The sequence below is a fragment of the Pteronotus mesoamericanus genome, unplaced genomic scaffold (genome assembly GCF_021234165.1).
Source record: "Pteronotus mesoamericanus isolate MK-2021 breed Mesoamerican mustached bat unplaced genomic scaffold, CSHL_Meso_final scaffold_128, whole genome shotgun sequence".
Classification (NCBI taxonomy): domain Eukaryota; kingdom Metazoa; phylum Chordata; class Mammalia; order Chiroptera; family Mormoopidae; genus Pteronotus; species Pteronotus mesoamericanus.
Genome location: NW_026555305.1, coordinates 743,996 through 766,962, shown reverse-complemented (window position 1 = coordinate 766,962; position 22,967 = coordinate 743,996). Strand labels below are relative to the sequence as shown.

At 43.0% G+C, this 22,967-nt stretch overlaps 1 protein-coding gene across 1 annotated transcript; it reads left to right on the top strand.

The window, feature by feature from the left end:
* Positions 1-15,450: 15,450 nt before the first annotated feature.
* LOC129082420 (zinc finger protein 418-like) lies at positions 15,451-16,947 on the top strand. The gene is made up of 2 exons (XM_054588126.1): positions 15,451-15,461; positions 15,628-16,947. The coding sequence occupies exons 1-2, from the start codon at positions 15,451-15,453 to the stop codon at positions 16,778-16,780; spliced, it is 1,164 nt and encodes a 387-aa protein (XP_054444101.1). The 3' UTR covers positions 16,781-16,947.
* Positions 16,948-22,967: the final 6,020 nt, after the last annotated feature.

The following is a 22,967-nucleotide window of genomic DNA, read 5'->3' as shown; positions in this document are numbered from 1 at the left end:
AAGTAAAGTAAATGTGAACAAATTTTTTTCTAAATTCATTTTAGGTAGAGGGAATAGGAAAGGGAGAAGTGGCCTTTATACAATGGACCCTTCTTAGCCTGTCACAAATTCCAATTTATCTCCTAGATTTTATAAAACTAAAACTTTTTTTTAAAAAGAAGGAACCCCTCCCTGACAATCAGAAGCCCTGAGCTGCTTTTCACAATGTATTTGCTTATCAAATTATAACATACAATATAAATATGGGAAAGGTTTGTCAATTATCCCTTACGATGAAAAAAGATTGAAATCACACCCACACAAAGGCATAATATGAGCTAATGTTGAGAAACAGAACTTAATGAAGAAAAAAGTTATTCATCACACAGAATAAAAGTAAACAATATACTTGTTAATTTACTTTCCACTAGAGAGGATGAACTTTGTATTTGTAGAAGCTTAGTTGTTGGGTGTTGCTGTTGTGGACTGATAAAGCACCTTATCAGAAGTCAATATTTTTTGGCACATTGATGTTTCTACTTCCTGTTCTCTTAACTGTATTTCAACCCTTTTTTCTTCATTTTGAAGGATGGCCATTTATTTTTTCATATTAACTTTTTAGAATCAAAATCTGGCATTAACAACTTGGTGATAGGGACTGAGTATAGCATGTGTGTCTTGTACTATTTTGCCATGTCTGCAAATAATAGGGCAGAGTCTGGTATGAGAAGTGAAAGTACTGGACATGTGGGTCTTCCCGTCAGTACTTCAATAGGGATAGCTGCTTTGTCCTTCAGTGAGTGGACTACGTGGCCGTACGGGCTACTGAAATAATACATTTTCCCAAGGGAGCTAAAGGCTTTCTGAACTTTGCTGATTTTAAGAACACAGGCCCTAGCTGCTGTGACTCCATGGATTGAGTACCAGCCTGCAAACCAAAAAGTGGCCAGTTTGATTCCCAGTCCAGACACATGCCTGGATTGTGGGACAGGTCACCAGTTGGGGATGAGTGAGAGGCAAATCAATGTTTCTCCCTTCCCCTCTCTAAAAATAGATTTTTTGAATAGAATGCTTTTTTTTTTCCCCTCTTCATCTTCTATAGAAGGTTGTGGGTAATAGTGTAGTTTTTGAGTGAGAGGTACCACCGTAGAGAGTTACTTTATAGTATTCCCCATAAGTTGGGTGACACTTCATATAAAACATTGGGGTCATTCACAGTTGGAAACAAAATTCACTTTTTCAGCTTTCACAGTTGTGGCTTATTTCATTGGGTGTCCTGCAAAGCCGAAGTCCACCAATTGGGTTCTCATTCAGTGCATATGACTGTTGAGGATTCTGTCCTAGGTCAGGGCTCGCATGAGAGGCAACCCATTGATGTTTCTGTCTCTTCCCCTCTGTAAAATTAAAATTTAAAAAATAAATAATAGAAGTAAATTGCCCTGGCTGGTGTGGCTTAGTGGATTGACTGCCTGCCTGTGAACCAAAGGGTTCCCGGTTCAATTCCCAATCAGGGCACAAATAGGTTGCAGGCCAGGTCCCCAGTTGGGGGCAGGTGAGCATCAACCACACATTGAAGTTTCTCTTCCTCTTTCTCCCTCCCCCTCTCTTTAAAAAGAAATAAAATCTAAAAAAACAAAATTTTTTCCCAGCAACTAAAGACTATAGATTATCAGGAAAGAAATGCTTTAAGTCAGCCTGAAAATATTCAAATCCTAAGGAGGGTAGAAGCTGGATAAGTTTTATTAGGTGTTTAAAGGGCTCTGGATGGATGGCCATTTTTTACTCAAGGTCCCATGGTGGTGGTTGGATGGCTCGACCATGTGGTAACTATTTGTACCTGCCAGGTGGGGGGACCACAGCTTCAGGAAGAGGGAGGTGGGAACCCTGCCAACATGCCTGACCCCACTAGGAGCCTTAGGTATAAATACCCCAACTTTCTCCTTGGGTAGTCCCTCCCCAAATGCACCACTGCCTATCACCAATTCCCCTTACAGCAATATCAGGACTGAAGACGAGCCAACTTCTAGGCACTTGAGGTGTTTATATCCTCCAGCAGCCTCTCAGGGAGTTCTGCTCACTATGGAAAAGTGGACATGGGGTTTGAATTGGAGGGGGGAGTCTCTAGCAACCCCCAGTGAGGGATGGGATCCAGACATTATTCCAAGCCCACAGCCCTGTGTCTCATGAAGCCTGGCCCTCTTTTCTAGCAAAGTTGCACGACGAAAAATTATCTTCCTGGCTCCTACATCTTCAGGGTGGCCTCCAGGCCTTTTTCCCAGATGACAATGGACCCTATATTAGTCTGCTCAGGCTGCGGTAACCAAGTGCTTCGCACTGGGCTGCTTAAACAAGAGACTGACTGCCTCACAAGGACACTAGATATCTGGTCAAGGTGTCAGCAGGGCTGCTTTCTCCTGAGGCCTCTCTCCTTGCCTTGCAGATGGCCTCCTTCTCTGTCCTCACATGGGCAGCTCTCTGTGTGTGGCTGGGCCCTAATCTATTCTTGTAAGGACACCAGTCCAACCTATTATTTTAGCTTTAAATGACTGTTTCCAGATACTGTCTCATCTGAGGCACTGGGGTGAGGATCTCAGCCTATGGATTAATGGCGCGCAGTTCAGCCCATGACAGCTCCCAGGCATCTTTCTATGAAGAGCTAACATTAAGGAGCTCTCCGGAGGACTTTCTCATTTAACACATCCGAAATTATCCAGCAGAGGCATTATTTATTACGTCTACTCAAAGGAGGGAGCCACAGCTCAGAGAGGGTGCCCAGCTGGCAAGTATGTGAGCTGGGAAAATTTAGCAAACAAACTCTGGGCCAGCTCATCTTGGTCCCTTGCATCCTCTCCCTGAGGGAAACAGCAGACTCCAGCCAGACCCCCAGCTTCCTTTCCTGTGAGGTGGGACCATCTAGTAACAACACTCTGACATCACCAGGGGCCCCAGGGCCCCTCCCCCATACGTGCTTCACCTTCTCTGCAAGCTCCTGCCCTCCTGTCATGGAAGGCAGCACCATCGCCCTGGCATCCCAGACAGGGTCATCACTGTCACCCCACCACATCGCTCGTCCTCACTGTTACACAGAGTGCTTTGTGTTTAAACCCTGCTAGCCTTCCTGTTAATATCACTGCAGGGTGCTCCGTCCCATCAGTGCCTCAAGAGTGAGCGCCACCCAGGAATTACTGTCACTTTGTGGACATTGAGAGACATGATGGAGGACTGAAGGAAGCTCAAGTCCTCCCCACCCTTCTTTGAGATAATCTTATAAATGAAGTTAGAGTACCGTGACGGCATACACATCCACAGCATAAAGAAATGGCAGCCAAAGAGAAATTGGGTCAAGAACCAGCTGTGCCTTTTCAGGCATGGTTGGCTGTTTAAGGAATCCAGTTAGGCAGCCAAGAGAAATCAGGAAGGTATGCTCTTCAGCAGAATATCATCAGTCTCCCTGCTCCCTACATCAAGTATCTTGATTATACCCTTGGGGTTTTAATTTGCAAAGGTGATTGCATGGTGACATGGAGTGTTTAATGTGTCTGTAAGAAGCTTTCATTACTTACAGTTCCCAAGAGCAGAGACACGCTGTGCCACACATGGACACATGGCAAAGCAACAATGTTGGTCAGAGGGCAAAAAGGAGTGAGGAGAATATGGGCACAAGTGTTTCTTGTGGTTTTCTTGAGAAAGGCAAGTCAAGGTAGTTTACACCATATAGGATTGTCGATTATGAATAATTCTGCCAAGCTTTGGGAATAGGGGTGGTCACTAGTATTCTGGTACTTAGCCCTGGGTGGTTTAGGGGAAATACTGGCTTGTTGTGTGAGAGTCAGATACAGGAAGTGTATGGGTTATGGCTATGGATTGGTTGGTCTGCATATGAAAGAAAGACAGGTTGTTGGGCAGGTTGTTTATTATCTTTTAGAATTAGCTAGCTCTTGGTGGGGCAGTTCCTTCCAGGTCTGTAGGCTTCCAAGATGTCACCATTATAAAATACAGAAGACTTAAAAATGTCATTAATACACATAGGGATGTACTTCTCACACTAAAAAAGTATCACAATTGTTGTGATGTGCCCACTATTTCCCTGGATCATGCTGAGATGAGTACTAGTTATAGGTTGTTTTGGTGAGTCTTGTGAAGAATTGGGATTTTTTTGCAGGGGACTGCCCCAGGTGATATCCGAAGAGGAAGGGTAGTCTTTCTAGACACCTGATAAGAGAGACTCAGTCACTTAAGGTTTCCCGACTGTCATTTTCTTCTGTATCCAACCAGATGTCCCCATTCTAAGGTTCTAAATTTCACTTCATCAACCAATGTCCTAACTTTTACATGAGAAACATTGTGATATGCATTCAACTCACATTGTTGAATTCACATTGTCAAATCCCACAAGACATTGATATTTTGATTTTTAGCTGTATGATCCCTGGAGATAAAGAATCAGAACTTCTTTTAGGGTTATCATGGAACGTTCTGTTTCTCATACTGGGACTTGAATTTACCATTTTCTTTTTGTAAGCAAGAACATGGCCTCAAATCAGTCCTTCCCTGATCACAGTCCTTGTAGCCACTATGACTGTCTTAATACTACTTGCAATACCTTCTTAACCTCAAGACATATGCTACATTTGCCCCTTCATCGTAATTAGCCCCAGGCAACAAATTATGATACCAGTGTGTACCACAAGTCACTACCATGTTATTTCCCATTGGTGGGCTGTTAAGCACTTTTTTCAAGCCCAAGAACATGGCCAAAATAATCCATAAATTTCATGTTTATAGGTTTACCCATAGCAATTTGAATAGAGAAAGTTTACTAAAAATAATTAACTAAAACATTGGAGTATTTAATAATTGCTAATTATAAGTAAAGATAACTCTAAAAACAATGGGATTATTGTATATATCCTTTTAAAAGGAATTAAATATTGCAACACAGAATAGTAGAATAAATTTGTGAATATCTGACTGAAGATATTTCTATTATTATATACAATAATAGAAATCAATAAAAAGGAAATAAAATAGGCAATATATTTCAGCAGAATTTTTATTAAGAAACACATGATTCCGTTTGTCTTGTTCCATCAAGGAGAATAAGTTCAGTCACCACTGCTCTATTGGAACCATTTGAGAAGATTCTGGAAGGATTCTTATTGTTGCCATGTCTGCTCAGACTGGCACTGTGTAATGCAGAAATATGACCTCAATGTATTCTACCACTGTTTCTATCAGTACGGAAAGGATAAAGGCTTCATTAAGTTGGACTAAGTAAATTTTCATGTATGGGTCATTCAAGAAATCTTTCTTACCACAGGATGAAATTTAAAAAAAAAACAACTTTTAAAAAACCCAACCCAACCCAGCATGTGATTATTAGCCCTAGGAGGGTTTGGCTATTATTTAATTGGCTATTATTATTTGGATTAGTCATTATAAAATTTTAAGTTAAACCTCAGTGAGAAAGCATTGCAAATCCACCAGGATCTGTACAATTAAAGAGTCACAATACCAATATTTGGCTTAGCCTAACTCAGGTTTCAGTATATTTAAAAAATTTATTGCTTATAGAGAGGGAAGAAGGGAGGGAGAGAGAGACACAGAGAGAAACATTGGTTTGTTGTTCCAGTTATAGATGCATTTGATAGAGGAACTCAGGAGTTAAAGATTTAAGGTTAGTGATAGTCACTAGGCTTTTAGTGATTAACCTGTGTGGAAAGCTGTTATTCCAGAAACTAGAATACATAGCCTCCCCACTCCCTGCAGTCAACAAGCAATTCAACCTGTGTGCATCAGGGGATCGGCAAGCTTTGGAGAAGAAATTGTGTTCCAGGGAGGGAAAGTCCCTTAGGCAAATAAAGCATTGTTGATCATCAGATAAAGAAGTGCTAGGAAAATCTTGCTGGATTGCAACTCTTATCTCATTAACCTTTTTTCCCAAACCCCTTTATTACCATTTTCTTCTCCTTAGGTCACACTGAAATAAGATATTAAGCTTTTTAGGCTAGACAATCTTCAGTCTTCTAAAATCACTAGCATCTGAATAAAGTGCCTATAAAGATTCAATCCTTGTATCTAATTATTGGTTCTCATAGTGACAGGCAGCATGAAAGCCTACTTTTCTGGTTTCACATTCACTGGTCAATTATTGTTTATGCTCTGACCAGGGATGAACCCACGACCTTGGCATATCAGGATAATGCTCTAACTGAGCTAATGGGCCAGGACAGACTTCAGTGTTTCTTGATAAAAATGAGGTCTTAACTCTTTTCTTTCTTCACTGTTTCCTCAGAGCTATTTCTGCCACTGTTTTTGAATAACTACATAGTCATTGTTAGCTCTGTAAATTGCATTTCACAACTCCTACACGAGAGTTGCAGCAATCACCAGAGAAAAAATATTTTTGTCATGTTTAATGTGCACTTTTTGTCTAAATTTTTGAGGGAAAAATAAGGATGAGCATTATACATGGGTAGTACTAATTCCATATCTATATAAATGTTTTTATTTTATTTATGCATATGCATTAAAAGTGTAACTCTAGCCCTGGCTGGTGTGGCTCAGTGGACTGAGTGCTGGCCTGTGAACCAAAGGGTCACTGGTTTGATTCCCAGTCAGGGCACATGCCTAGGTTGTGGGTCGGTTCCTCAGTGTGGGGCACAGGAGAGGCAACCACACACTGATGTTTCTCTCCCTCCCTTCCCCTTTCTCTAATAATAAATAAAAAACCTTTAAAAAAATTGTTTTTTAAAAAAAGTGTAACTCTAGAAAAATAGATATATTTTGCATATAGATGTATGCAAAATAATACCCTGGAATATGATAACCGATTTTGTTTCTAAATATAAATAAATAATTTAATTAAAAAATTAAAACGAAAGGTTCCTTCCCCGAAAGTTTGGGCCAAACATGTGAGTGCTCATTATACATGGCAAAATACTGCAATCCCTTCCCTGCAAAATGAGACAAGAGGATGGTGTTCCTATTTTCCCTTTGCATGTGATCTGCCTGAGTACACTGTAGTCGATATCCTATACACAAATGGAATTTGATGAGTTGCTCTTCATTTTAGAAATAGATCAGATTCCTAAGGAAATTGACTATATCCTAGAATATTGAGTAGGAAATACTAAATGGATAAACAGTGTTGTTCTACAGATTTGCACTGTCACTGAGGACAGAGTCAGGAGCGATGTTGTCCGTGGGAACCAGAAGCAGAGATAACTCCCAGTCTTTCTCCTTGAGAGCAGCATAAATCCCTTCTTACCTTCCAGTCATGGCCCAGACTGAAGGTACTGAGTTACAGAATCCACTAAGGCCTCCGACTCCACGCATTTGAATGGCAGAAAATAGTTAACACATTCCAGGTAAGAGTGCATGCATTTCATGTTTCAATGAGAATAGAGTCAAACTGGATTGGAAATAATACTTTCAGCCTCGTCCAGGATACTGAGCCTCAAAGAATCTGAAATAACGTCTCCTAAACAAGTGATCAGTTGCAGACAACACTCCCCAAAAACCTACCACCCGGCCAGTGAAACCTCAAATTGTCATTCCCCAGAGCCGCACGTTTTTTCCTCCAGCTAAGTGATTGGCAGCTAATGCCTCCTGTGGGGCTAGAAATTACTGTCTTACCCAGAGGGCAACACGCACAGCGATGGTGGAATTGAACCAATAGACACCCAGGAGAAAATACATTGGTGCAGTGCGACACCGATTAGGGCGGAACTTCCGGTGTTCTGTGGCGGTCATTTTGACCTATCCTCTAAGTTCACTGAGTCGAGGCTCCTTACCAGTGCGTGTGGACGGAAGGGGCGCCACGGGAGCTGTGCGGAGGCGCGTCCGACGCTCCGCGATTTCCTCCTCTCCGGGATCGGGGCCTCCGGGCCGTGCAGACTCCGCTTCGTCCAAGTCCGCGGGCGGCGGCCGCGCGGGGACTCCCAACTGACGTGAGTGCGGTTCCCGGGGCCCTTCCCCTTCTCCCCGCAGCCCGCCGAGCCCTGCAGCCCCCGGCCCGGCGCCCGTCACGTGCGGCAGCCCAGGCCCGGGCGTCCGGGGCGTGAGGCGCTCGCGGGGGACACGGTGCGACGGGGTGGGAGAGGGTGACGGGCTGAGGGGCCGCCGTGCGGAGACGCGCCGGGTCGGCTGAGCCGGGGGGATTCCGAAAACCCGCGCCCCGTGTTGTGTGTAAAGGCGACGGAGAAGCGGAGGCGACGTTGTGCGTGAGTTTTACTTCCATTCTCCGGACGCGGGGGCCGTGGAGGATTATGAACAAAACAGGGACACTGTCTGAGATCGGGTTGTAACGGTTTCCCAACACCGCTCCGAGGCAGGAGAGACCAGAAGAGGCGACGGCGGGTGGGAACCGGAAGGTGCGTCCTGTGAAAGGTGAGGGCACTGGCAGAGTCTGCACGGGGGGCGGCGGCCCTGAGGTGGCGCGGGCACCTTGAGGGCACCGGGTCCCGGGCCGGGCGAGGGCACTTAGCGGCCTGAGTCGGTGGGTCCTGGCGGAGGTGGCCAGGCTCTCGGCAGACCTTTCTCGTTCCGCAGACTCTGCAGAGTCACTTAGGGTCCTGGTTTGTGGGGCTTGTTTCAGGGCCTCCCACTCTTCTGGTCTGTGAGAGAGAGGAGTCCTGGGACTGTGGTGCCACTGTTCCAGCCTTTGCTCCCGGGGACCCTGAACAGACACCAAGCCCAGGGTTCTAGGTCCAGGTATAGGGTTATGTGAAGTGGTTCCCGTGTTTGGCAACCGTTGGAATGAGATGTGGGAGGTCCTCCTCCCAGGCATAGGTACCAGAATGTGCAAGGGCTGGAAAGGGAGGCTGAGCTGGTTCAGAAACCGGGAGATATCCTTTCTTTCTTACTGGAACTGGGACCAGTGGGACAGGGGTCAGGTCTGGAGCAGCTTTGTGACAAGGTGGCTGTCTGTTCTGCAGGTGGTGGGAGCTATTGGAGACGTGCAGCAGGAGAGACAGATGATGTGACCCAGGTCTCAATGGAATACCTGAGTCTGCAGCATGGAGAAGTGGGTGGGGGTGAGGGCCCTGGTAGTAGGACCAGGCAGGAGGCTGCTTGTAGAGTCTGGTTGGATGTGAAGGACCTGGAAGGTGGCTGTGGAGGTGGTAGAAGTTGGTTTCTGGGTGGGACTTTTAAGTGTGGCTGCTAAAATTTTCTAGTTTTGAGGCTGGGAGAGAGAAAGTGGTAGGAGTCAGGAATGATTCGATGGTTTGGTTTTCTCAGCTTGAAATAGGGAAGCATTATCAGTTGAGAATGGGGAAAACCACAGTAGTAACAGTAATTTTCATTAGGGATATCAGAGTTTTGTATTTGGTCTGTTAACGGTATGAGTTGTTTCAGAGAGCAGTTCATAGATGTCTGTAACTCTGAGATGAAGTTCAGGATGGTGACTTCTCTAAAGGAAGAAGAAAGTGTATGGACCAGGCAGGAGCTGTAGGTCACACTGATAAGGGGATTTGTGGACAGGACCATAATGGTAGTAGTAACCCAGGATCACAGAGTGGGGTAAGGACTGGGTGTCCTACCGGGGATTCTGTTTGTGGGAAGTGGGTGTCACAACAGAGGATATGGTCAGAAGTAGTCATGTAGAGGGATGAGGAAAGATTATGGTTTATCAGGTGGCCAAGACATGAGTAGACGTGAGATGGATTTTAAACTTGAGAGTAATTCACACAAGAGGAGATTGAGACTGGTGGGGGAGTCTAAAGACTCCCCAGGACTTTGTTTTGAACCTTGGTGAAACCTGAGGTATTGCAGTCAGGCTGATAGATTGGGTTAGGGTCAGAATGGTCATTTGTGAGACTTACTGGGCATGGGGCAGAGCGCCACTGGATATGAACCTTCAGTAAGGGCAAGGTGGACAGGGGAAGGCTGAGACTGGTGTCAGGACACCAACTGCAGCACCAGTGGAAGAGGGCTCTACATATCTGAGATCCAATGTGGTTCTGATGAGGTGAGATTGAAGCAAGGAACTGTCAGAGAATAAGGCCTTTAAAGCAGGATTTAAGGCAGCCCCTGTCAGTGGGGACTGTCAGAGTCTGTCCTATAGTTGACACTCTTTGAATTTACCATGTATTCTCTGGACCATGTATTCTCGGTGTACTGAGTACCGAGTAGAGAGGCCAAGGCGATGACTGTGGTGAGGGTGGGAGAAGGCTGGGTCTGTGGGAGTACAGTTGTGAGAGAGCTGTGGTAGAAAGACTGAGATGCACTTGGAGGGGGCGAGGGAATTCATGGCCTCAGGGTCCTGGCATTGACGTAATAGTGAATGTCTGCAATTCTGGAAGAGTGACCCATGTGAATTGGTCTGAAGAAAGGGGCATTGTGGTTTTACATGCCTCGTCCCGAGATTAGATACCATTTGTCTGCCCTCCTGCCTATTGTTGTTGAGGGTTGATAGGATCTCAGTGACACAGCAGACATCATTGCTATCTAAGCTTAAGAACCTGCACTGGCATTGGAAGTAGCTTAGAGAGGTGGTGAAATTAGAATCTGGGAGACCAAAGGGATGTTGCCTGGCAAGACCAGTGTCAAATCACTCATACAATCTCTATGGCCAAGTTCCCTTCCTAACCTATGTTTGTCATACCCACTGTATTGACAAGATGCAGTGTGGCCCACATGGCTGGCTCAGAGCTCAGATATCACATATCTACCCATCTACATATTATTGTTATGGGAAGACACAGTATCCATGGGAATATAAGGGGAGAGTGACTCCAGTGGTATCAAGGTATCTTCTCTGCTGTGGGGAGTTTAAGTGAGCAAATGGATGTGGAGGGTAGTGGGTACGACAAACTTGGTATCGAAGAGAGAAGCTGATCACGGAATGAATGTTTCTCATTCTGACAGGGTATGAACTTTGTGGATGTGGCCATTGCCTTCTCCCAGGAGGAATGGGGACTCCTTGATGAGGCTCAGAGATTTCTGCACTGCAGTGTGATGCTGGAAATCTATTCACTTGTAGCATCTGTGGGTAAGATGTTCACATCATTCCTTCTGTATTGCGGTGATGTCCTGTCTTCCTTATTTTCTCCAGAGGTAGCTATGTCTTTCTCATGGACAGACAATGGGCTCTGCTAATTTCTCCCATTTTTTAAATTCTCTTTATTGATTATACAATTATAGTTATTTCAGTTTTTTCATTTTTTCTCCCCTTCTCCGGCCCTACCTCTACTCCCTCAGGCGATCCTCTCACTGTGGTCCATGTCGATGGGTCATGCATATGTGTTCTTTGGCTACTCTATTCCCTATACTGTACTTTACATCCTCGTGACTATTCTGTAGCCACCGATCTGTCATTCTTAGCTCCTTCACCTCTTTCACCCATATCCCAACTTCCCCCGCAAAATTAACCATCAAAATGTCTATATCTATGATTTTGTTTCTGCTTTGCTTCTTTGTTTTTTAGATTCAGTTTTTGATAGGAATGTATTTGTTGCCATTTTACTGTTCATATTTTTTATCCTTTTCTTCTTAAAGAATACCCTTTAACATTTCATCTAGTGAAGGTTTGGTGGTGATATACTTCTTTGGCTTTTTCTTGTCTGGAAAGCTATTATTTATCTGTCCTTCGATACTAAATGATAGCTTTTTTGGGTAGAGTAATCTTGGTTGTAGGTCCTTGCTTTTCATCATTTTGATATTTTTTGCCAATCCCTTCTAGCCTGCAAAGTTTCTTTTGAGAAATCAGCTGACATTCTATGGGAGCTCACTTGCAGGCAGCTAATGCTTTTCATTTGCTGCTTTTTAAATTCTCTTTGTCTTTGGGCATTTTAATTGAGATATGTCTTGGGGTAGGCCTCTTTGCGTTCACCTTGTTTGGGATTGTCTGTGCTTCTTGGACTTGTATGTCTATTTCCTTCACCATGTTAGGGAAGTTTTCTGTCATTATTTTTTCAAATAGGTTTCCAATTTCTTGCTCTTTCCTCCTTCTGGCATCCCCATGTGTGAATGTTGGTATGCTTCAAATTGTTTCAGAAACTCCCATCTTCATTCTTTTTTGGATTCCTTTTTTTTCTTACTGTTCTGATTGGTTGTTTTTTGCTTCCTTATGTTCCAAACCACTGGTTTGATTCTCAGCTTCATCTACTCTGTTGGTTCCCTGTAAATTGTTCTTTATTTCATTAGTGTCTCTTTCATTTATTACTGGATCTTTTTTATCCTGTTGAGGTCCTCATTAAGTTTGCTGAGCATCCTTATAACCAGTGTTTTGAACTCTGCATCTAGTAGATTGCTTGTCTCCGTTTTGTTTAGTTCTTTTTCTGAGATATTGTTCTGTTCTTTCATTTGTGCCCTGTTTCTTTGTCTCCTCATTTTGGCAGCCTCCTTGTGTTTGTTTCTATGCACTAGGTAGACCTGATACATCTCCCCGGCTTGGTAGAGTGGCCTAATGTAGTAGATATGGTATAGGGTCCAGTGGCACAACATCCTCTTTTACCTAAGGTGGATACTCGTGGTTTACCCACTGTATGGACTGTATATACCCTCCTGTGTAGTTGAGCCTTGATTGTTGTTGGCACATCCAAGGTCAGCCACTGCCTGTGTTTTGTCTGGAGTACACAGCATATGCTACAAAGTGACATGCAGATGGCTGCTACTTTGTTGGGCTTGGAGGTACTAGGGCAAGCCCAACCTGTGAACTGAGGCCAGCGGTTGCTAGTGCTAAGCTTGGGGCAACTTAGAAGTATAAGGCTCAGTATAGCCAGATACTGCTTTTTAGAGGTACTTTAGGAAACTCTGAAGAATGAGCCAAGACAAGCCATGCATATGGAAAAGCCAGTGGAAACAGCTTTGGTGGGTGCAAAAGTTGGGTGGGGCAGGGCCTCAGAGAACCACCAGGGTGGGGCAAACAGTGTGAGCCAGGTTAATGGAGTCTCAGATGTGCCTCCCACCTCCTGACCATGTGGTGATATGGGGGGACGGCTCAGAAAAGGAACAGTGGCCTCTGCCAACTCTTTTATCTGGGAGAAAGCTCTCCCCCAGCTCTTGCCTCGTTGCTGAACAGTTCAGGTCCTCCCCTGAAGTCTCTGATAAGTTTCACTCTACTGCTCTGGCACTGGAGCTCAGAGGGATTGAATCTCAGTAGTTCATGCATGGACCCTGTAAGAGGATCTGTCAGAAGTCCAGCAATTTCCATCTTTCACAGCTTCAATCCCCACTGGTTTTTACAGCAGAAGTTAAGGTGACTTCTCTTCCTGGCATTGGATCCTGGCCCAGGAAGCCTGGTATGGGGCAGGGACACTTTGCTCCTAATATACACCTCTTGATTTTATTTGCCACACATGGGTGTGGGACCAGCCCATTCCACTACCCTGCCCCTCCTACCACTCACATTGTAGTTTCTTCTTTAATTCCATGGTTGTAGGAGTTTCATTCAGCTTGATTTCTGACAGTTCTGAATGATGTTTGTGCTATGGTTTTGTTGTAATTATGATGCAGTTGTGCAAGGAAGCAAGTTGTGTTTACCTGTGACCCCGTCTTGACTGGAAATCAGTTTTTTCCCCCACTTTCACGTCATCTGCATTGTGGCTGCCAGTGCTGAGCTGCGTAGAGTACCCTGAGCTGTGAACTCCCTAAGCAGTTCTAACACCTGTTGCCTCAAATACTGCAGGTAAATGTTTGGGTGTTAGGAATCTTGCCAAACAGCTTAATGGACCCACTTTGCTTGCCCTATTTCTTGGAGGGTGACTTTGTCTAAATCCATCACCTCTAGTTCTGCCCGTCTTTGTCTAATAACGTTCTTTTGTGACTGCCTATACCAGGATGTAATCACTACTTGCATGAACTGTGGGCTTTTCTTAGGAGACCCTTCTTGAAGTATATTTTTTGTAATATCGTCTCCCTTGAATACAACTGTTAGGCTGAGTTTCTCTGAGTCAGTGCTTGCTGATTATATCTGTTGTCTTTCATTAATACTTCAGTCATTCAGTTTCTGATCAGTAATACAATAGAAGAATCAGGGAGAACACTGGTTCTTTCACAGGGTAGACATAGCAAGATGGTCTCAGAGGAGGCCTGGCCCTTCTGGCAAATGTTGCAGGTCGTTACATAAAGGCTGTGTTCAGAACATACAAAGAACCTGTCTTGTGTCCAGTGTTGTTTTTGTGCAACTGCCACTGGCCACACCACATTTCTACCTCTTCTTTTCCATACTTGACACTTTGCTGACGTGTCTTTTCATCTGTGACTTCCCGGCTCCTGGTTACCTACATGTTTGTGGCCTCCATGAATCACCTGTTCCTCTGCACGGCTCCCTCTGCAGTATTGTCCAACAATTACGTACGCAGGGGTAATAGGGATGTGTACATCCATTAGTAGTCTTCAAACACTACCTACTCATTTATTGAATTTTACTCAGAAAAGAACATAACCAAACTCCTGCACATGTTGCCCATGTCACCGGCACACAAGCCCTGATTTATACTGTTAGCAGAAGATGAATGTGACTTCCTGCTTCTTTTCCATGTGGTGCTTGCCATCTTTGTGTCCTTTTTCTGGTGAGGTCTCTTATTTTGTGATCTTCAGATGCCCAGTACTGCTAAGTAGCATTTTATTCAACATGTCCTTGTATCTCCCTTTCAGACAATGTCACGAAACCATCATATTATGTCCAGCACACCTTTGTAATGAGACTTGCCCCCCCACCAAATCAAACATGCATTTTATCCGCATTTCTCTTCTTGCAGGTTGTTGGCATAAAAAGGAAGATGAGGAGGCCCCTTCTGAGCAGAGTATATCTATAGAAGGAGAGTCACAGGTCAGGGCTTCCAAGACAGCTCCAGCAACACAGAAGACCCATCCCTGTGGGCGGTGTGTCTCAGTCTTGAAAGATATTTTGCACCTGACTAAGTTCCAAGCAGCATGCCTTGAGCAGAAAGCATCCTTCAGTGACGTGTGTGTGAGTGGCCTCTGTTTCAGTACAAACCATCACCAGCAACAAAGGCCTGCCAGTGCAGAGAAGCCCTGGGGGGCCGATACAGACAGGGCCTCCTTTGTGACCAGCTGCAGCTTTTATGTATCAGGGGCACCTCTCACCAATGCAGAGGTTGGGGAGAACTTCCCAGTTGTCTCCAGCTTTCTCCAGCACTATGCCACTCCTAACATTGAGGAGCCACAGAGTGGCAATGACACAGTGATACAGAGTGGGCAGGCCTGTCGTGGTGGAAAAAGTCTTCAGCTGTCAGGTAAATGTGAAGAAGCTGCCAGCCACAACCACAAACTTGTTCAGTGTCAGAGTGTCTGCTCTGGAAAAGAGTTTTATGAGGTTAGCAAATGTGGAAAAGCCTTTAGACATCTTCTGAACATCATTCCACATAGGAAAGTTCACAATGGAAAAAAGTTGTTTGATTGTAGTGATTGTGGGAAGTCGTTCAACCAAAGCTCTAGCTTCATTCAACACCAGAGAATTCCGAGTGGAGCAAAGCAGTATGAATGCGCTGTTTGTGGGAAATGCTTTCGCTGTAAGTTGCTCCTCATTCAGCATCAGAGAATTCACAATGGTGAAAAGCCTTATGAGTGTAGTAAATATTGGAAGTCTTTTTTCCATTCCTTGTCTCTATTTGAACACCACAGAGTTCACACTCGTGAAAAACGTTGTGAGTGTAGTGATTGTGGGAAATTTTTCAGAGAAAGGCGTAAACTCATTGATCACTGCAGAGGGCACTCAGGTAAAAGGCCTTATGAATGTAATGAATGTGGGAAATCTTTTAATCGCAAATATTGCCTTGAGAGACACAGTGAAGTTCACACTGGAGAAAAGCCTTATGAGTGTAATGAATGTGGGAAATCTTTTAGTCGCAAGTATCACCTCCAGAGACATGGGAGAGTTCACAGTGGAGAAAAGTTCTATGATTGTAGTGACTGTGGGAAGTCCTTCAACCCAAGCTCTAGCATCATTCAACACCAGAGAATTCAAAGTGGAGAAAAGCAGTATGAGTGCACTTTTTGTGGGAAATGCTTTCGCTACAAATCTGTCCTCATTAAACATGAGAGAATTCACACTGGTGAAAAACCTTATGAATGTAGTGAATGTGGGAAGTCTTTTCGCCTTTCCTTTTCTCTCATTCAACATCGTAAAATTCACACTGGTGAAAAACCTTATGAATGTAGTGATTGTGGGAAATTTTTCAGACAAAAGTCTAAACTCATTGATCACCGCAGAGGTCACACTGGTGAGAGGCCTTATGAGTGTATTCAATGTGGGAAATCTTTTATTCGCAAACATCACCTCCAAACACACAGGAGAGTTCACAGTGGAGAAAAACCTTATGAATGCAGCGAATGTGGGAAAACCTTCGGAAAAAACTTTAACCTCCTTCAACACAGGAAACTTCACACTGGAGAGAGGCCTTTTGAGTGTAGTGATTGTGGGAAGTCTTTCAGCCAAAGATCTAACCTCTTTCATCACAAGAGAATTCACACTGGAGAAAAGCCTTATGAATGTTGTGATTGTGGGAAGTCCTTCAGCCGAAGCTTTACCCTCCTTCAACACCAGAGAGTTCACACTGGAGAAAAACCCTTTGAGTGTAGTGATTGTTTGAAGTCCTTCAACCAAAGGTCTGCCCTCATTCAACACCAGAAACTTCACACTGGAGAAAAGCCCTTTGAGTGTAGTGATTGTGGGAAATCTTTCACACAAAGTAGTATGCTCATTTATCACCGCAGAGGTCACACTGGGGAAAGGCCTTATGAGTGTAATGAATGTGGAAAGTGTTTTAGACAAAGCTCTAGCCTTTCCCGACACCACATAGTTCATAGTAGAGAAAAGCCTTTTGAGTGAAGCAAATATTGGAAAAACTTTGGACAAATCTTTTTTAAAAATTCTATTTTAAATGGATAATAGGAGAGAGAGAGGTAGAAATACTGACCTGTTGTTCACTTAGTTATTCATTTATTAGTCCTGACCAGGGATCGATCCTGCCATCTTCAGGTATTGGAACAATGCTTTAACCAACCCAGCCAGGGCTGGAAAATTTTTAACCTCATCTGATATAAAAAGTTTCACACTTGAGAAATGCCTTTTCAGTGCAGTGATTGTAGGAAAATTTTTTTAATGTTATTTTTTGAAAGATTATGTGTTAATTTTGTTTATAGAGAGGGGAAGGGAGGAAGAGAGATAGAGAAACATCAATTGGCTGCCTCTCATATGCTCACCAACCAGGGACTGGGCCCACAAGGCACGCAGGTGTTCCAATAAAGGATCAAACCACCGACCTTTCACTTTTCAGAATGAAGTTCAACTAACAACCATGCCAGTCAAGCACGGTTGTGGGAATTTTTTGTAGTCAGCTCTCCAATGTTACTCAGTTCTATCTGATTTATTCTAGAAAAAAGCATAACGAGTGTGACAGATTTTGGAAACTTTTTAGGCATTTCTCTAGCCCCATTCAATACCAGAGTATTCACACTGGAGAAAGACTTCATGAGTGTAGTAAATGTAAGGAATCTTTTGACTGCAATTCTTTCCTACTCCAGAAAGTTTCCACTGGAGAGAAGCCAAATGAGCATAGTGATTGTTGGAAATGCTTTGGCTACAAATGTATACTCATTCAACACTTGAGAATTCACACTGGAGAAAAATCATATGAATGTAGTGACTATGGTAAGTTATTCATACAAAGGTCTATCCTCATTCAACATCAGAGAGTTCACAATGTTGAAGTGTTTTAGCAGTTTAGTAAATGTGGGAAACTACCCACAAATCTGACCTCATTCCTCATCAGAGAGTTCACCCTGGAACTAGACCTTATAAGTGTAATGTGAGAAATCTTTCACTTGCAAATCTTACCATAGACACCAGAGATTGGATTCTGGAGAAAAAGCCTTAAATGTATTGGGAATACTCCATTTCTCCACTCTGTATAACAATACTGGAGGAGATGCCTTTAGAGCCACTTGCATGATTTTGTATCTCTCACCAGAAAATTATACGTTTCAGGCACAAGCGAGGCTTTAAGGAGCTGATTGTCCTTTCTAACCTGCTTAGAAATACTACCATTTTGATACCTCTGCTAGTGTTTGTGGATGAAGCCATGTTACCTCTACTACCTGGCTCACCTGCATAGTGTGCATCAGTCATAACCCCTGTGTACTCAAGGAAGCTGGCCTCTGTTCTCCCTTTTCCTTGAGGAAATTAGGAAAACCCTGAGCTCTCAGCAAGATCCTCATTCTTTGAATAGGGAATGGACGTGACCCAGTATTGGTATAGCAGACCTATCCTCAGCTAAGAAGGACTGCCTGTTTCAGGGATGTTGTCTTTCTCACATGCTGTGATGAATTTTTGCAGGTTTTTGTTCACCAAACAGCAACCTGCTTGTTGTACCATACTCTAGTGTATGGTCTTTTTGTGAAGGTTTTTTTGCTTTTGTACCTTTAATTTTGGTGATTCTATTCACTGGTTGATTTGAAAGCAGAATTGTTATCTTTCAGCGTGTAGAGGTGAACAGATTTTGTGGGGATTCCAAACTTTTTGTTTATAATGGACAGCATGATGGTAGAAAATAGCTCTTTGTCCAATATTGGCTTATTTTGCTTTGCTGTCCAAGTCCTTAAAAGAAAGATTGTATAACTTTGTGGTCCTAATGTGTATCCTGCTACCGTTTATTGAGGAGGTCAAAGGTCACCTTGAAGATAAGGCATTTCTTGTGTTTCTGTAAACAGTATAAATTATGTTCCCTCATTCACAGTATACATATTTGCTGCCCTTGAGGCAAGGCTGTCTCTCCCAGGATATGAGAAGAGAGATGGTAGAGTCCATATAGGATTGCCAGCCTAATTTTCTAAGGAAAGAGGTATGTAGGTTTTTATTTGGAACCTGTTTTTAAAACTTTATTCAATTGTATATGTACAATTGACATTAAACAAAGTGCACTTATGTGTACTGTTTGGTGAGCTTTGACATGGATAAAGCTGTGAAATCATTACACATACAATGAACCTAACTGGCACCCATATACAAAGTGAGGCAAAAGCAGTTTTATGGTTGTGAGTATGGAAAAACACTTTATCGTATTTTTATTATTTGCATTTAATTCTTATATTATTTTCCATACAAATAACTGAACCTACTTTTGTCCCACCCTGTAGTTTCCTCTTGCCTGTTTACAGTCTCTCTCCCTGGCTTTCTCAGTCCCCCTGGCAATCATTAATACATCTTCCTGTATAATAAGTTCACACTTTGTATAACTTCATAAACATCATAATGTGTATACTCTAACAAATCTTGGTTTCCTTCATGCTGCACCGTTGTTTTGAGAGTGAACATTAATTCTTATGTGAATAGTTCATTCTTTTTATTATTGAGTAGTACTATGTTTTATTGATAACCACTTTTTTTTACCCATTGTTCTGTCTGTTGTTTGGGTTATTTTCAGATTTGGGGAATTACAAATAATGCTTCTATGAATGTTTCCCTTCAGTTCTTTATATGGCTATTTTTATTTCTCAAACTGTTAGTGCCTGAACATTTTAAATATGATTAAAAAATGAAGAAATGTGCAACTGTCTGAAATATTTGTTCCCTTTGCCTTTTCACCCATCCAAAGCATATGAAAAATCTACTTCTGCAATGTTTTAATCACTTGCTATGGTTAATGCTTTTTAAATATCAGCCCTGGAGAATAGTGTAGTGCTTACTTGCTTTGGTTTTCATGCCATTTCCCTAAAAAATCATAAAGGTGAGCCTTTTTTTTTATGCTTTTATTTATCCTGTCTTTATTTCCTTTGGTAAAATTTCTGCTAAGAGTCTTCCATTCTCTTTTTATAAATCAGTTATTTTAACCAACAGGAACACAGTGCAGCAGCAAAGACTTATGTTGGAATTTCACTCATTCTTCAGTAACCTGACCTGAGTAAGGCCTGTGTTCTATGGAACAACTGTTTTTGAATACTGGAAGGACATTTTTTTCTGCTGAATATTTTATGTAGAATTTAAAGCCCACTTTTATCACCACTTGTTTTATGTGCTTTGTTAACTTTTTTAAAATACTTTCAGCATTCAGTAATACATTAACTCAAGTCTAGGTTTGTAATCTTTATCAGTACTCATGGCATAACTGCCAAAATGGTGTTACTGAATATGGAGATTGTAAAATATTCCAGCAGCATGTGATTATATTTTATTTCCAACATACCAGTACAGTCATGATAAGTAACCTCAAGTGCATTGATAATAAATCAGTGAAATAATTGGGAAGTGGCAAGTTTTAAACATTTTTTTAAATGTGATTTAAATCTAATTGACTTAAAACATATAATTTTTTTACTGTACAGTTTCGATATTTCCATACATGCTTGCATCCCTTAAACCAAACACCTGCTGCCCTTTTCAGTGCTTCCCTCTCAGCATATGAAATTACTGATACAGGAACATACTCTAGCCTTGTAATGGATATTTTCAAATATATCCATAAACAGGAGAGACTGTTATGAAATTCCACAAATCATTATCATGATGGTGGTTCTTTTATCTATCCCAGGCACAGTAGTGGGCTGTTTACTTAAACTTTCATCATTAATGGAATTGCTAATTAAAAGACTTCAACAGCACTGGGTTTATAATAGTTTGGCACAAATAATGCCCTTTTTTATTACAAAATCATAGTATATAACTCTGTAACATAGCAATCACACTTGAGCATACCATATGGCGTTTTAGGTGAAATGTTGAAATTGCTGTTGTTGATAAAAAATAAATAGTAAATAATAAAATCACACTCAAGCCGATGTTACTTTTGCCGGACTCTGTGCATATCGTAAAAATGTAACAGAAAATTATAGGGAAAAGTTGTGAATATCTGAATGAAGAACTTACATGAATAGAAACTGCAGAAATCAATAAGAAAAAAATAAGGTAACATCTTTGAGCAGAATCTTCACATAAGAATATATAATTATTAGGCCTAGAAGTGTTGTTTAACGTTAGTTATTAAGAAACTGTAAGTTAAAACTTCAAAGAGAAAGCACTACAAATCCACTAGGATTGATGTGATTAAAAAGAAACCACAGTACTAAGGTTGGGCTCAGCCTGACTCAGACTTCATTGTTTCTTGATAACAATTATCTGAGGTCTTAAGTCTTTCCTCATCCCTCTGGTATTTCCTCAGAGTTTTTTCTACCATTATTTTTGAATACATCCATAATCATTATGAATAGCTCTCTGTAAGTTATACTTCACAACTTTTTTCCTGATATATCAGTACTCATGAACAAAAGGCCCAGCAATCACCAGAGAGAATAATACCTTCCCGCAAAATGAGATGAGATTATCATGTTAGGATGCTCTGTTTGCGTATGTGCTCTGCCTGAGAACATCGTAGTCACTATTCCATACCCAAACACAATTTGTTAAGTTGCTCTCCATTTGAGAAATATGTCAGATTCCTAAAGGAATTGAATAGATCTTAGAATATTGTATAGGAAATACTAAACGGATTAACAATGTTCTATAGATTGGACACCAGCTAATGAGGTTATATAAATGAAGGGGAAATGTTCTCTGTGGGAACCAGAGGCAGAGATAGCTCCTTGTCCTCCTACTTGAGGGCGGCTTAAATCCTGAGTTATGGTTCAGACTAAATGCAGAGTTACAAAATCCACTGATGCTTCTGACTCCATGTATTTGAATGGCAGAAAACATTTAACACATTGCAGGTAAGAGTGGATGCATTTTGATTCTCAATGAGAATATATTTCAATTTAGATTTGAAATAATACTACTTGTTTCATGTAGCATTCTGAGGTTCACGGCATCTGAAATAACGTCTCTAAGCAAGTTGCAGAAAACACTCTCCAGAAATCTACGGACTGGCTTGTGAAATGTAAAGTCATTCCCCAGTGCTACTCTCTGTGTCTCAATGCCTTTATTCCTTCCTTTATTTTACTGACGGACCGCTACTGCCGCCTCTGCGAAAACTACATTACCCAGGGGGCAATGCGCACAGCAAGGTCGAGCTTCCGCCGGCGAAAAAACCCAAACGGGCGTCCATTGGTCCGTACGATCCGGTTAGGGCGGAACATCCGGGTTTCAGTGGCGGTCATTTTGACCTCTCCTGCCTGTTCTCGCAGTCACACCCCAGAGAGCTGCGTTTGGACGGAGCAGACAAGTGGTCCCTGCTGTGCAGAGGCGGGCCCGGCGCTCTGCAAAGTCCCTCGTGGCCTGACCCGGGCCTCCGAACCTCGCACTCTTTGCTCCACCCACAGAGTCTGATGGCGGGGGCCTCGCTTAGGCGCGCGTTTGAGGTGAGTGCGCTGGCCGGGCCCTCCACCCTCAGCCCAGTTTCAGGGCGCTGATCACCTCCTGCAGCCCAGCGCCGGCGTCCAGCATCGGGCGGCGCTCGTGGGTGACGCACGGCGTGACCGGGTGGGAGAGGGTTACAGGATAAGAGGCCGCCGTGTAAGACGCTCAGGGCTGTCTGAGAAGGAAAAACTCTGGGGAACCCATGCCCAGTTTTGTGTCTAAAGGCGACGGAAAACCTGATGAAAAGTTGTGCGTAATGAATTTACTTTCATCTTGGGACGCGGTGGCCGTGGAGGGTTGAACAAAAGAGGAACATTGGCTGAGATCGGGTTATAACGTTTTCCAAACATTGTTCCGAGGAAAGAGAGACCGGAAGAGGTGATAGCATTTGGGGACCGGCAGATCAATCCTGTAAAAGGTGACGTGACTGGCAGAGTCCGCACTGAGGCCGAAGGGTCTGAGGTGGTGCAGTCACCTCGAGGGCACCTGGTCCCGGGCCGGGCGAGGGCACTTAGTGGCCTGAGTCTGTGGGTCGTGGGGGTGGTGGCCAGGCTCTCGGCAGACCTTTCTCTTTCCACAGATTCCTGCATCTGCAGAATCGGTACTGGTTTGTGGAGTTTATTTCAGGGCCTCCCACTCTAATGGTCTTTGAAATAGAGATGTCCTGGGACTGTGGTGCCCCACATCCAGGTTTAGGGTTATGTGAAGTGGTTCCTGTGTTTGGCAACCA